This window comes from Astatotilapia calliptera, chromosome 3 (genome assembly GCF_964374335.1).
Source record: "Astatotilapia calliptera chromosome 3, fAstCal68.1, whole genome shotgun sequence".
Classification (NCBI taxonomy): Eukaryota; Metazoa; Chordata; class Actinopteri; order Cichliformes; family Cichlidae; genus Astatotilapia; species Astatotilapia calliptera.
In genome coordinates this window covers 48249657-48264652 of record NC_137424.1, presented here as the reverse complement: position 1 = coordinate 48264652, position 14996 = coordinate 48249657, and the positions used below count along the sequence as shown (strand labels likewise).

General features: G+C 38.0%; 1 protein-coding gene across 2 annotated transcripts; it reads right to left on the bottom strand.

The window, feature by feature from the left end:
- Positions 1–1881: 1881 nt before the first annotated feature.
- LOC113019175 (uncharacterized) lies at positions 1882–14121 on the bottom strand. Of its 2 annotated transcripts, none has more exons than XM_026162714.2 (30): positions 13961–14121; positions 13721–13792; positions 13015–13080; positions 12437–12478; positions 11934–11990; positions 10683–11828; positions 10415–10534; positions 10227–10316; positions 10026–10088; positions 9434–9493; positions 9284–9319; positions 9129–9185; positions 8984–9034; positions 8835–8903; positions 8423–8488; positions 8234–8341; positions 8043–8102; positions 7875–7940; positions 7708–7761; positions 7536–7589; positions 6283–6345; positions 5975–6085; positions 5786–5884; positions 5629–5688; positions 5476–5544; positions 4652–4720; positions 4492–4531; positions 4336–4390; positions 3369–3714; positions 1882–3196 (listed from the first exon to the last, which is right to left on the bottom strand). In XM_026162714.2, the coding sequence occupies exons 1-30, from the start codon at positions 13976–13978 to the stop codon at positions 2792–2794; spliced, it is 3672 nt and encodes a 1223-aa protein (XP_026018499.2). In that variant the 5' UTR covers positions 13979–14121; the 3' UTR covers positions 1882–2791. The 2 variants fall into 2 exon arrangements, with proteins under 2 accessions (XP_026018499.2, XP_080147559.1); XM_080291433.1 differs by having other exon boundaries at positions 8234–8338.
- Between the last annotated feature and the right edge of the window lie 875 nt (positions 14122–14996).

The following is a 14996-nucleotide window of genomic DNA, read 5'->3' as shown; positions in this document are numbered from 1 at the left end:
CAAAAGGAAAATAATGTCTTTTGTTGTCACTTAAACTGATTCTGAAGTACAATTTTACTAACTCAGAGGTCATAGCAACTGTGGCAGTAGATACAACTGTAATGTCCACATTTTGACTTTTTTTTCTCAAACTGCTCAATAATTTGTTTTTCTTTATGTGCCTCTAATTCTCCTTTCTACTATCCTTCCCACCATCTTCAAATAGATGTGGGGGAAGTATCCGATATCTACAGTATCACTGCCAACACTGATGTTGGTACAGAATCAATGGTAGTGCGATTGTCTAATAACCGGTCGCGGCAGATGGCTGCTCCTACTTGAGCCTTGTTTTGCTGCAGGTTTCTTCCTGTTAAAAAAATTTTTTCTCCTTCCCACTGTCACCAAACGTGCTTGCTCACAGGGGGTCTGTCCTGATTTTTTCTGTGTTTTCTTACAATATAAAGAAGGTTTAGGCGACAGTGTTGTGATTTGGAGCTATATGAATTGAATAGAATAGCATGGAATTGAATTGAAAGTAATTTGTTTCTATCAAACACAGCTCAAACATGCACTATGAAAACTGTTTGAACCTTTTTGTGTGGACGTCTCCTTTTTATAGAACATTTAAACAAGAAATTTGACCCAAAGTGCATTAGAGATTTATTTTTATTTTTCAATTATTAAGCAGTGTCACTGTGGTACTTTAAAATGCTCTTTCATCAGCCTCTGACTGTTTGGATTCCTTGTTGCCTTGTACTTGTGACATGTGCAATGACAATAAAGTTGAATTCTATTCTATTCTATTCTAAAATACCTTACCTACCCAATGGCACACTGGTTTAGTGTGTCTAATGCCACTTGATGTCAGTGTTGCGAAGCTTTCAGCTGAAATTGTCAATACAAATGATTGCTTTTAGTTTCCAGGATATGAACTCACCTTTGTTTCACATCAGTTGGATAGGGACTTTCTGATATTTTACTCTCTGTGGTTGTTGTTTTTTTAAAGAAATTAAGAAATATTAAGAATCATTATTTTCACAGCTTAAAGTTGCCTTATTGTTAGCTGCTAATGGCTAAAACATTCTTAACCTGTAAGGTTTGCTCTTCTCACCTTTCTTTTAAATGATATTTCTTAACAGCAGAATCTTTTAATGCTTTTTTCATTTTTCATTTTTTGGACAAAGACATGACTCAGTGTGTGCATTAGCAGTCACCTAGACAAGATGGAATAAACTAGCTGTCCTGTGAAGGAGAGTCTTAGGATATTGGATAGATTATATGAGGTGAAAAATGAGTGCCTCCACTGTCTTTTTTTTTTTTTTGGAATCACAGTTCTGTAACCCAAACTATTGATTCTAGCATTTTAATTATGACAGTAAATACTCACAGTTACAATGTTACAAACAAACCTTTTATTCTAGCTTCTCACTAATACACATCTCTACCCTACAAACCTATTTACTAACATAACAGCCTGTTCATTTCTTTGATTTTTAATTTGTTTTGGTATTTTTTTTTTCTATTCACGACTTCATTTTTAACGCAATTAAAGCACATTTTCCATAGATTTACAACAACTTGCTTTTGACAGCCAAAACACAAAATGAAGAAACTAGCGTCAAACTGTGGGCCCAGTCTTTAATTCTACCATAATATATACACTAACTGAGCTCTAATGCTAATTTCATGTCTATTTATGTTAGGTTTGCCAAGTCAAATTATAGAAGTAAATATTTACTTTAAAGACCTAGTTACATTACATATAATTACATTTTATGATTATTTAGCTGTTGAACAAATAACAGTTTATTTGTGCGTAGTCTACAGTACAATACAATCACCCCTTTTCAGTTTATGCAACCAGAAGTGCAGGAATCTGCCAAACAGGACAAAGCTTCAGTGTTACAGGAGCATATTTCTTTATTTCACTGTCTTGACAAACACATCTTACTCAGGTTAAAACTAATGCAGGAAGATTCACAAACTAAAGCCTTCCTTGATTCATAGTTAGGTTCAATATAGCAGTTAATATAGAGACTCATTCAGATTACCAAAAATAAAAGAAGGGTTCTCATCAGAAAAGGAAAATGTTAAAGTAACAAAGTAAAATCTATAGTAATCTGTAATATATCTAGCAGCACAGAACATCTCAAATCCATGCCATGTAATATAATTCAAAAAAAAAAAAAAAAACAAAAAAAAAAACACCAGTAAAAAGCTGCATTATAGTGACATCACCAGTATTTAAAAAAAAACAAAAAAAACAAAAACAAAAAACATAATGCGCATCCAAATGGGTTATTTCTCTTCATAAACTTTAGGCTTGTTTGTAGGAGAACAGTACAATGATATATTAAAAATAAATTAACATATTCAATAAATTACAATTACCCAAACATTTGATTGTGAATATGAAGCACTGTCACATTTTCTCTTTAAACATCTAAAATGAGTTCAGCTCTTCTAAAGTTTTTCTTACAGATAATTAAAAAAAAAAAATAGTTGCGAGAGTAAAATTTACCAAACACAATACTACTAATACTTCCACTGCAAACATTTTAATACGTGTGACAGGAATGTCAATCATGAAACTGCATTGTACTGTCTGCAGCCAAAGTGACCATTACAAGCGTCACATGTGTTGCACTCCTTGCAGCACAGTTGTAATTTACTCAAAGTACCTCGAATAGAATAAACCAATCTGAAACTTCATATTTAAAGGCAGGTGCAAAATGAATCAACAGTTCGATCAGTGAGCCAGGAGAGGGTGTTGGTAATCTTTTATAAATGAGTAGCAATGTGCTGGAGTTGCTCAAATACTTCCAGTGGCCTCCTGAAGCTCCTCTCTGAAGGTGTTAAGTTCCACTATTGTGTCATTGAGCACGGCTGCAACTTCTTTTAGTCTAGCTACCATCTCCTTCTTGCAGCTTTTCTTCAGCTCCCTGGAGTCCTTGGTGAAGAACTCATCCATGCCTTCAAAGAGTCCTTGCACTGCGGCCACCGCTCCGTCAGTCATTTCCGTCGCTCGCATCACGGGGGAGTCGACCAAGCTTATTATTTGGACGGCCCTGCGGATCTCCCAGTCCTCTGAGTAATGCTGGGTTCCAGACCTGAGAAACGGATGGCCTCGCAGTTTGTACAAGCCCTCATTGACAAAGTGGAGGATTTTGTTGATGTCCAGCAGGTGAGTCTCATACTCTTGCAGCACTATCTCAACCTAAAGAGAGTCAGAAAAGAAAAAGGCAGGTTCAAGCATGAGATGAGACGTGATATTCAGTTTTAACTTTTACAAAAAAGTTGCATTAAATCCTCAAATGAAAAGTAAAAACACTGCTCTGAGAAGTTTCCAAGTAATCTACAGCACTGCGCTTTATAAAACAACAGCTTACCTTCTTCTGGTCCTGCATGTTGTTAACATTGTCCGAGATGGCTGCAGAGGCCGAAGTTATTCCTCCAGCTGTCGCCACACCCACACCTATAGCTGTAATTACCAGAGAGGCGCCAAAAGTGAAGGGTGCCAGAGCTAAACCAGCAATAGCTGTCACACCGCCCACAGCTGTGGTGGTGCCACCAGTGATCCCAGCAATCTTGGCTTTCTGGTGGAACTCGTTGATGTCGTCAGCAATGGCGTGGAGCTTGATGATGTCCTGCCAAAGGACCTCGGCTCGCTCTGTGAAGACCTTGTTGAATACACGCAGGCCTCGATGAACCTTGTCTGCCAATATGGTGAACGACCTGGGAAGTAATCGAGAGCCAAAGCAGAGAATTGGAAGCAGCGAGTTAAAATCGGGTTCTTGATAAAATAACATCTGGGATCCCATCAGCTTGTCTGCTGACCTGGCCTGAAGAGGCCAACTTTCCTGGCTTCCAGTTTAGCCAGAATGTAAGTGAACCAATATCATAGATTTGACAGGCAATGCTATTTTTTCCAGGCATAATTTTGCACCACCAAAATGATTCACAACACATGGCATGTAATGTGACCTTAAAATCAAAATGACATCAATGGGATCAAAATGTCAGGGAACAGAGCAGAAGGCAGCCAACGGGGCAAAGAAGCACTTTTATAAGAAAGCTTCATTAAGAGAGTTCAGTCTATTATAAAGAATAAAGGTGGCCAATACCTGATAATTAACTTTCAATCACATTACAAACTAGTTCACCTTATCTACTGTATTTCCACACGTTTTTGAACATTTAAAAAAATAAAAAATAAAAAATAAGCACTGCACCCATTTCCCATTTGCCTGGAAAAAAAAAAAAAAAATTTAAAAGGAGGGGTTCGTACTTATTTACTGAATGACAGATTACCACAACATTAACTTCTGGTATCAAGCTGGAAATTACTGCACGTACTTTGATTCATCTTTCATGACTATCTCCTCATCGTCTGATGCCACCTCGTCCCATTCTGTAATGCAAAACAAGCAAGAGGTGTTATTTAAGCTTTGAAGATATGTCAAAGTGTTAGCTTCCTTTATTTCAATGTGAACAAGTCTGATTGTGACTCACGCTCCACTGTGTTCCACCACTCCATCAAACTATCAGTGTCCTGTGAAAATGAAGTGTGACAGTTTACTTGAAAGATCAGTAAACAAGCCTGTTTAAAATAGAGTATCTGCAGTGTTTAAAAAAAAAAAAAAAAGAACAGAAAAAAACCCCAAAGACTGACCCCATCCTCATCTTCATTCTCATTATCTGCCAAAGCCTGCTCATCCATCTGAGCAGCCCGCCACTCTGCCTAAATTGGAAAGGAGGGGTGGACGTGACCAAAAACAAACCAGTGATTGAGTCAACAAGTCTCTGCAGCACACATTCATACATGACTTATCAAAACAAGCTGAGCCCTTGCACATATCAAGTTGTAGTTGGTGTGTCAGACTATGCAACTAAACCAGTCTGGCCGCATGTCAAAGGAATGTGGTTCAGAGAGAAACAGAACGAAGGCAGCAGTGGGGAACAAAACATTTCATTGTCAAAAAGCACCCGACGACTGAGAAACGAAAGTTTGCCATGTATAAATAACGACAAAATGTTCTTAAGGAAAGGAAATCACTCAGAACAGTTTGTTTGATCCTGTTTTAGGCTTTGGTTCTGTCACAGCAACACACTCTTCATTTACTAAATCAGGTTTAGAACAGAGTTATTAGTGTAAAATAGTAAAACTGGTAACAATGCTGTACCCAGCACTGATATGTGTTCCAAGTTTATCATGACAGCATTGTTAATTTAAAGATTATTTAAAGGTAAAATTCTCCATGAAGATGATTCGATGGAAAATGTTTTAACTGAGCCTGAAGTTGTTATCAAACTCAAAGCCAAGTCAAGAATGTGTATCACATTCCAGAATAACCTTGGAGGAAGTAAATGCTTCTTATTAGGACATCAATACTGGTGTGATTAGATAAGGATTATGGACAGACTATTCATTGCTGTATAAGTCAAAGTACTTTTGTAACATTTAGGTTTTTTTCATGTTAAAAGTTGTGAACTCACCCTAGCAGCCTCTGATAGGTAGTCACCAGCTCCTGGTGGATCTTCACTCTCTGCATGTGTGGCTTTGTTCTATGAAACAGACAGAGTAATGATGCGGTCTTGTACCTGAAGACCAGACAGCAATAAGAAAAACTCCTGCAAAGTTTAGCAAACCTTATGTTTCAGTTTTTTGGGGACTTTTTTGGGCGACTTTTGAAGTTTTGAGGCCTTTTTCTGTTGGCAGGGGAGAAAAAAAAACAAGTATTTTTCAGTCATATATTACATGATGGCAAAAGAAAGCAGTAGAAGTAAATCAAAGTGAAATGAGTACCGGTTTGTAGAAGTCCACTTCATCCTGTTTATCTTCATCATACATCTCTCCGGGACTCGTGAAATCTCTGTCTGTCGTGTAGTCCTCAGCAAACACATTCTGCAGAAGCAGGAAGTAAATAAATGAAACCCAAAGCTCAATAAGTGTTAGCAATAGTGTGTTATGCTAATGATTGTAAGATAAACATACACTTGATGCATGCCGGGGTGTGTGGTAGCTGAATCCGATTAGTTCACTCTGTCCATTGGCTGTCTTAGCTTTTCGTGGCACAGGAAGGGGAGGTTTAGGTTTTGCTTTTTTCTAGCAGGGAAAAAACAATTTTATTTGTCATGGTGACGGCACAAAGATGTATTTAACAGCACGAATAGATCAGAATCAATTTACAAGTCACTCGGCAAAAAAAATAAATACCTTGTTTCAAAGATTTTAATGGTAATGTTACAAAACACAAATTTGAGAAATTTTAAATTAAAAAAAAATTAAAAAATCTAAAATACCGGTTTGCAGTCCTCCATTTCATTTAGCTCTTCATTTTCTAGCTCCTCTGCACACCAGCTGGTCTTTATCAGATTAAGAAAAGAAGAAACTTTATGAAAATCAGAAATCAAAAACTCATTACTCCCCATCCTGAATCCAGATAGTATTACTCAGAGCAAAAATATTATAATAAAATTCCTGAATATTCAATCTGTTATGAATTCACCCTTAAAGCTGTAACTAAATCCTGCTGAGGACAAATCATTCACAAAGCATACAAAAAGCTACTAAAGGCGATACAGAAGCCGTATTTTTCCCCTTCAGAGGAAACCAATAACTTGAGTTTGCATAATCCAATGATCTTTTTAAACTTTCGAGGACACACTCATCTGTAAAGTATGAAATGAACGACGGCCAATCAAAACAAAGCAAACTTGTCCTATTAAGATTTAAGGTGGGTTCATTGAGTCACATTTAACTCATGCATTCAATAACACTAGTACATGCTCATGGCGCAGTATTATTTGGTCTGTGATTTTAGTCCATTGTCAGGTGGTTGCTAGGCAACAACACGTGTCATAGGAGGCATCGTCCTAATTTTGTGGCTATAAACAACATCTTAGCATTGTGAAATAATATCATACAATGCTATAAAGAATACGGGTTAAGCCCGTTGGTAGGTAGGTGGTTGCTTGGCAACATGAAGACATAATGTGATAAGATAATTGTCACATTATAGATAATTTTCAAGGAGCCAAAATATGTGTCAAATTTTATTGCGCAACTCTTAATTGCAGGCAAACAGAATCTATGTATTATCGTAAGATATAAGAAAATATTTCCCTTTCATTGGTACAACTCCTGGTAAGCTTGCAGTTTGAATTTCCCATCCATGTGATAATTTCATTTATCAGTTCTGATGTTAATGTCACAATATGACAATATTGGTGGGCAGAGTGATTACAAGGCTTCATTACATCAAATGCCATTTCAAACTACAAGGTTTCTAAATAGCAATTAATATGGAATGTAATCAATAATAGTAATTCATTACAAAAACTAAACATATTATAAATAATGACAATTAGGTTAGTCAAGAATACATCTTTTTGATGTACCCATTTACTTATTTTCATTCGACTATAAAAAGTGCTTAAAAACAAAACCATGCTAACTCTGTTGCTTCGCCCTTTTTAAAGGGTGAGCAAACTGGTTATAAACAGGACACCGAGTTATAGAAGACAGGTTTATGCAAGCCAAATCTGACTGTTACCTTCTTATCAGGTGTGTAGCCATGTGCACCAAAAGCTCCGTCATGTGATTTCTCCTACATGGAAAAACAACAGTTTCAAGAATGTGATATGCCTTCATACCACAAATACCACATTTGAGCAACTTCACATGCAACGTCCAAACTACAGGAGTCCTAGTTTACACACTCCTACCTTTGAGCCTTTATGAGGTGTATAACCATGAGCTCCCTTTGAATCATCATTTGTCTGAAGAGAAAATGGTTTAAAACATTTTTAAACTGTTTTTTTGCAAATTACATGATTTTTACTTACAAAGCAGTAAAAGCTGAAATTTAAATAGTGCTCTGTGTGTGTAATACCTTAGCTGGAGCAATGACGAATCCTCTGCGTGGCACAAACTTTACTTTCAATAACTTTTTGGTTTTCTGGAGAGAGAAAAGACCATATTTCTTAAAATGCACGGCAGTCTGCAGACTCTGTTATTTATCATAAGCATAACAAAAGCAAACAAATTTCAGAGCATCAACCTCTCCATGAGTTTCCCCTTCTTCCTCCTCTTCACCACTACTTTGCTCCAAAGCTGCCCCCTGTAAAATGCACATTATCCATTGTTAATGCAAATATCAGGCCCCAATCACATGGCAGCAACTCAAAGCATTTACACAAAGATTGGGGGAAATTAATGTATCCATACCAACTACTCATTCACACAACCTACCTTTGATGCATAAAGTGAATGTCCATTCAAGTCCTTTTCCTCCAGCACAGGGGAATTGGCAGATGGTCTCCTAAACAGGTGACCAACCTTTGGCTTCACACTTTTCTTCTGGTAATAAAAACATATTGTTAATGAACAAAGTTATGAATTCTACTGAAATGTTAGAAGAGGGAGGAGCATAATCTATACTTTGTAGTCCATCTCCTTGTTATCTTCAAACTCTCCTGCAGACATTTGCAGCTCTGAAAACTGTTCCTAAAAAAAAAGAACGACACTTATATTAGTGTGCTCGCTAGGAATCTAATTATGACCAACTTTATGGTGAAGCGAAATGTCATGCCCAGGTTTTATTAATATTTATTACTTTAGAATTTCCTTAAAGTTTTATAGTTAAACTATTGGGAGTGTAGTGGTTTACAGATTCGCCTAGCATTTGAAAGGCACAGATCACCCGAGACACAGGAATGTTTCCCACTTGAACCATTTCTCAAAGCATTGATCATTTTATTTGTTCTTCCAAGAATAATGTTTTCCCATTTTTTCCCCAGTTTTATCCTTTAATATTGCACAACCACAGAGAATTTGGACAATCTAGTGTTACCTTGGACGCTTTACTCGTGAGGGGCAGCGTGTTGCTCTTCCCATTATTTATGACATCGGGAGATTTGCTCTAAAAAGTGAGAATCCTTGGCATTAAAATGACAAACAGTCACACAGAAAGAAGCAGGGAAACGGTTTTTCGTAGCGTACCTTTGACCCTCTCCTGGACAAGTGGGACATTCTGAATGCCTTGTTCTTTTTCTATAAGAAATACTGGAGGTGAAGCTACATGCAAGACATAGGATGTAAAACAGCCGGGAATGTGTAACAATGAATAAAATGAGATCGATGATACCTTGCTCTTGCTGTGACTCCCATCTTCACTACTTCCTCCATCAGAATCGGCCATTGCCTAAAGAAAATATTTGACTTTTAGCTACTTTTTGGTTTAAAATAACGATTAAAAAAATAAATAAATAAAAGCTAGTCAAATAACGAACGGTGGCTGACCTTCAGCGACTCCCTTCGCAGTCTCAGTGTTCCTGACTAGGGGAAAAAAAAATATCACAGGTTTAGTAGCTTGAATGTTTTTAGCATAATTTTGATTAGACATGAGTTCATGATGTTCTCCAAGGTCAATTTTAAGAAATGTGTTCTTACAGGTTTGAAGTTTGGGTCTAGCTGAGGACTGTCATCAGGCCAGTCTTCCACACACCTTTCCTGTTTTAAGATGTTAATAAAACAGATCTTTATATTGCCAGCTGCCCACCCTCTTGTAATAATTCATGTTACAATATGTGTTTGTGCAACAACAGCATAAGAGCTTATGTGACGCAGTGGTGGTGCCATTTAGTTTTAGTATGCATATCCACCCTAAACAGAGTACATTCCTGCACCCAGTGAGGTTTGGCTTCCATTTCAGATGGTCTCTCTTTACCATCAGGTCAATATACAGCATCAGTTCATCATTCGATAATAACATTTTCCAATAGACAAACTGCCTTGAATGGGATTGATTGGTAGTCATAAAGGTAAAATTTGGCTTCACTGGTCTTGTAGCTTTATATGGAATGCATATTAAGCCAACTGACATTATCCAGTAGTAAAAGTGTCTTAATGTTCATTCCATCCAACATTTCCATAGGATCTCATAAACGGTGTCGCCTCGGTCTTTCTGTAGAAAGTCCTCATCTTTATCGCTATCTCTGGAAAATTTGTGATCAAAGTCTCATATTTGATTAATGAAACTTACCTGCCCAATAAACAGGATGTCTTCAAAGACAACATAGTTCTCAGGCTCCACTGGTTTCATTTCCTGCACAATTATAATAAATAAATATTTATAAAAATAATATATCCTATTCAGAGCATCATAAAAACAAACTACTGTTTTAATCTCTTCTGTGCAAACCAATTAGCCACATAAATTTGAAATTTGAACCCCATGGCGTACCGGAGTTTTTTGTTTACGGCGAGTAATCGGTTTTAGATTTTTGAAGGATGGTTTGGGAGAGACCTTCGGTACGCTTGGTTCAGGTTCACTCTAAACACAGCAGCGAGGAGACAAAGAAGGCAGTTAAAAGCAAAGCAAATCCAGCATATTTGTCAGCTCAACAAGAGGAAACTTAGTTTTTAGCCTACAGGGGATTCCAACTGTGGTGCCATTTCTGGTTTTAGTGGCTTTTCTGGCTGTGGTGGCCGTTCTGGCCTTCGATGTCGAGTTCGAGGAAGCGGCTTCGGCGGACGTTTAAAAGACTGCATCTGCGAAATTGATTATAAAAGAAGCTATCAGGCGCATGTCGTACAAATCAGAGTTAAACTTTGCTGCTGATATACAACCTACTGCACAAAGGGAACTTCATCACAGCACACTTGAATGTACAGATAATGAATGATGGTTGTTACATACGTTGCTCATTCTACTTGGAGATTGGCTGGGCGAGTCAGACAGATCCCCGGCCTGAATGATGGGGGTCGGCTGAAGAATGTCATGCTTGGTTCCCCGAGGAGTTGTCAAGGTAATCTCTTGTGGCTTTTGGAAAGGCTTTGGTGGAACTGGTGGCGGAGCTTTTGATTTTTTAAATACATGTGAAGATGATGCGTCTGGCACACCCAATTTCAATTCTGAAGGACTGTTAAGAGAAGAGTATGAGGAATCTGAGGCAATATTTTTGGAGGCCCTTCTCTGTGATGGAAGTCGCTGAAAAATGTCTGGGGTCCCACTAGAAACATCCTGGAAAGGGTCATATTTTGTAAAGGGAGTGGAACCAAATGGGTCACCCAAACTGGAGACATCTTGGAATAAATCCTTTGTGATCGGGCTTGCGAATGGATCAACTGAATTCGTCGATGAAGTGGAAAACGCACTCAAGTCTTCTTTAAAAGACAAGCCAACAAGTTCCTTCTCTTTAGTATCTTGTTTGTCTTTCTTTGTTGAATCTGCCTGAAATAAATCAGTTTCTTTGGTTGGGGCTGTGTAAAATGGCTGTGGTGACTGAAACAGATCATCCGCCTTCTCAGTGGCAGTATAAAATGGATTTGCCACAGTAGATTTTGGAGTCTGGAACAAATCATCCTCCTTATTTAAAGGAGATGTGAATGGGTCTACAAATGTACTGGCAGCTTTATCAAAAGGGTCCGCCTTCTTAGCCCATGCAGTTTCGAACAAATCTTCCTTTTTATCAGCCTGGAAAAGATAGTCCTCTTCGCCTTTAAAGAGGTCAGAGCTTCTGGTTGGAAAACTCTTAGAGAGGTTCTGCCCCTGAGCCGGAGTTGCTTTAAATAAGTTTGGAGAGTTCAGGGTCACATCATGAAAACCATTAACAGTTGCATTATGACTTGGTGCTGATCTGTGGAAGAGGTCTTGGTCATTGTTGTCATTTTGGCTTTTGAACAGGTTGTTCTTGGGTTCAGGAAACATGCCTCCATTTTCCTCAGTCCTATTTTCAGAGGGAAGATCGCTCTGAAAGTCAGGTGGAGACACAAAAAGGGAATCACAGTCGACGCTCTCCGAAGTTTTCTTTCTTTTGTCCTCTGTTATGTCACCTTTGTTTTCCTGATAGTGGGGCACAAGATTATTCTTTAAAAAACAAAAAACTAAAACAAAAACGTGATGTTGTCATCTGGGTTTAAAAGCATGAAATCAGTGTAATGTACATACCAAGTAATATGCATAGAAAGGGTTCATCCTGGAAGAACTCCCATTGACTCCATTCGTCTTTTAAAAGGAGAGAAAAGGAAGTGATTTTAGTCATGTCATGCAAAAACATCTCAGGGCTTAACAGGAAATGTTCCTCAAACAATTACACAGATTGTTTCATGGTGGCAGGGTAGTATTTATGCCAAGTTTAACTTTAGTTGCTTCAGTATCGCCCACAATTGATCTTTTCTTAATATTTCAATGGCCACACACCAGAATCGTTCCTCTCGCAAAGTCATTTGGAAAGCATCGCTAAGAAATGCTTCTTTTAATGACAGTCTAAGATTAAACGCTACAACATGCTGACAAGGCACTTTATTAATAGAAAAGTCCAGTCAGACAAGATCTCTTGACAACAGCGTGATTAGACAAAGGGTGCAGCTTTAACCTGTGACACAAACAGAAGAGGAGGTCTTCTAAAAACACAAAGATGAGTTTGAATTAACACAATCTCACAAACTCACCTGTGGTTCAACGTTGTCAGTCACATCTGACCACTCACCACCCTGTGGGCAAAAAGTCACTGACACTAAAAAGAGATTTCTGGAGTGAAGTGTTTACATAATGACATTATCAGGACGTATCATGTGTTTGTTCCCTGAAATGCTGATCAGTAAATACACTTTTCCAGGCATGTGACATGCACTTCCACACCTGTCCATTAAACACTAACTCGTATTTTGGTGCCGTTTAAACCATAACTCACAAGTATGACAGAGGCAAATTTTACACAACCTGCAGTTCTGTGTAAGTGAAAAACTGCTTTCTGCCCTCTGTGTTTTTTGGGGGGGTTTTTTCCATTCATTAGTCAGAATTTCAGGTTGTCACAAATTGTAACTTTCTCATTTAAACTTTGGAGAATATAACAAAAAAAAAACAAAAAACAAAAAAAACAAAAAAAAAAAAACCACACACCGAACTTTAGTTGTTACGTCAAAATTTTTAGACAACCTGAAATTCTGACACCCCCCTCGCTTCTTCCTCCAAAGAAAGTATGGATTGTAGATAGAAAGCAAGAGCGTGCATTTGTGTGTCTGCTCACCTTGTACCGATTATGGAAAGGACTCTGGGGAACTCTTTTCAGCATATTCTGCAGTTCCGCAATACTCTGTAAAGATAACATGCATGGATTATGGTCCACTTTTCTTTGTTGTGAGCCAGCAAGTACAATACCAGTGATAGTTTGGTATCAATGGAATATTTTCAGATTGCAGTTAAAATGATAATGATTATCTAAACAAAATAGCTACATGTAACTTTCTGAGACTTAAGGATGTATTCCTGCAGAAGGTTCTTCTTTTACTTTTAATTCACAGTACATACAGTATGTAGAGGCTTAAAAGCAGCTTTACATTTAGACTAGACTGTTGCATGACATAAAGAAGTTACGCAACATCTACTTTAAAATGAAATCCGGTAAGCCTACTCCTCCTGTAGAATCTCGTGTTTAGAAATTAAATGAATCAATGTATGTTTGTGATTGAGAAGAGTCCAACAGCAGTGATCGCAAAAAATTAGCTTTGCTGTGCAAAAGGCACGCATGACAGGAGGCATCTTGATATTCTGGGTATGTCAATCTAGTTCGTTTGCCTGAACAAAAACAGCACAACATGCCAGCAGCAGTACAGGGAAACTGGCGATGACACATGAAACCATGAAGAGAGAGTGCTTACCAGTCTGAGGACATAATGTGAAAACTGTAATATCTTTTGAGTGGTTCATTGAGTAGTGCACTTTTAAGTACTCACACGTCGTCTCTCTCCAGATGCAGCTTCTGATGTTGTCGCCTCTCCGTGTTCGTCCCCTCCCACGATATTTTCCTACAATATTCAAACAAATCAAAGTAACTGATTACCAACAATGAAGCTGCAGTTTCTGACAATGGAAAGTGTTAAACCTCCGCAAAGCGTCAGCCTGCACATTCTAATTAGCTTGCAACAGTCTCACACTGATTACTCGCTATTTACTTGAAATTCTTTAATACTCACAGCCGCATCTTCCCTCATGATGAGCAAAACTGGTTAATTTTTTTGATGTTGAAGGTGAACCGGTATGTGTTTCCCCACCTGTGTGAGTTATCCTTTACACAATCAACTTTCTGTTACATTTAAACGCAGCAGCTCCTCTGGACCTACTGGAGTGGCGTTTATAATTAGCTCTGAGTCTCACTCACCTGTGACAGGTCGGCCGGTCTGAGGATTTTCAAAATAAGAGGATTTTCTGCACATGCGATTCTTGTTCCGTCCACTTGAAGCCCAAATAACACCAAAATTCACGGCTTAAGAGTGCCTTAGACCTCTACACATTATATTTTAATGCTTTAATTTTGTCACGGCCATTTAAAAAGTCAAGAATGCAATAATAATAATAATAATAATAATAATAATAATAATAATAATAATAACGATAATAACAACTTGATAGCACCTGTTTAATTTCCCGTTGTTATTGTCCTTTGATCGCTCTTTCATGTCAAGGTTGAGCAACCACAGCTAAAAATTATGCTTCTGAATTTGTTTAAATTAAGAGCCGTTTTTTCACAATTACTTTGAAGGTAAATTTCCGGTCTCTTACCTGTTCGGCCGGCTTGTCGTAGCTGCTTTTCTTCTTGATGTTTTTTTAGCTGCAGTGCGAACCGACCGGTTATCCTCTCCCAGCTTAACCAGGCGGACGTGACGGTGTATTGTTATTTATGACACCTACTTTGAAAACAACAAAGCTCTCTAATGTGTAACAAATGGCATGAAAGCAGACGCAGACTGACTGAATAACAATTTATTGTTCAGATTTGGAAATACATAACAGGAAATACATCATATCTTCTTCTTCAGTTGAACTGTTATATAAGTAGTGAACCCATATGAACAAAAGCCATCCTCATGTCCAGAGCCCCTTGTTACTCCAGGGCTTTGGTCATGTCAAAGAATAGCAGTATGTGGCCACTCAGGGAGATTATTAAGATTTGCCTCCTTTGCTGACTGAAGACACTGGATTCTTAGTTTAACAATGCCAGAAGCTCTATAG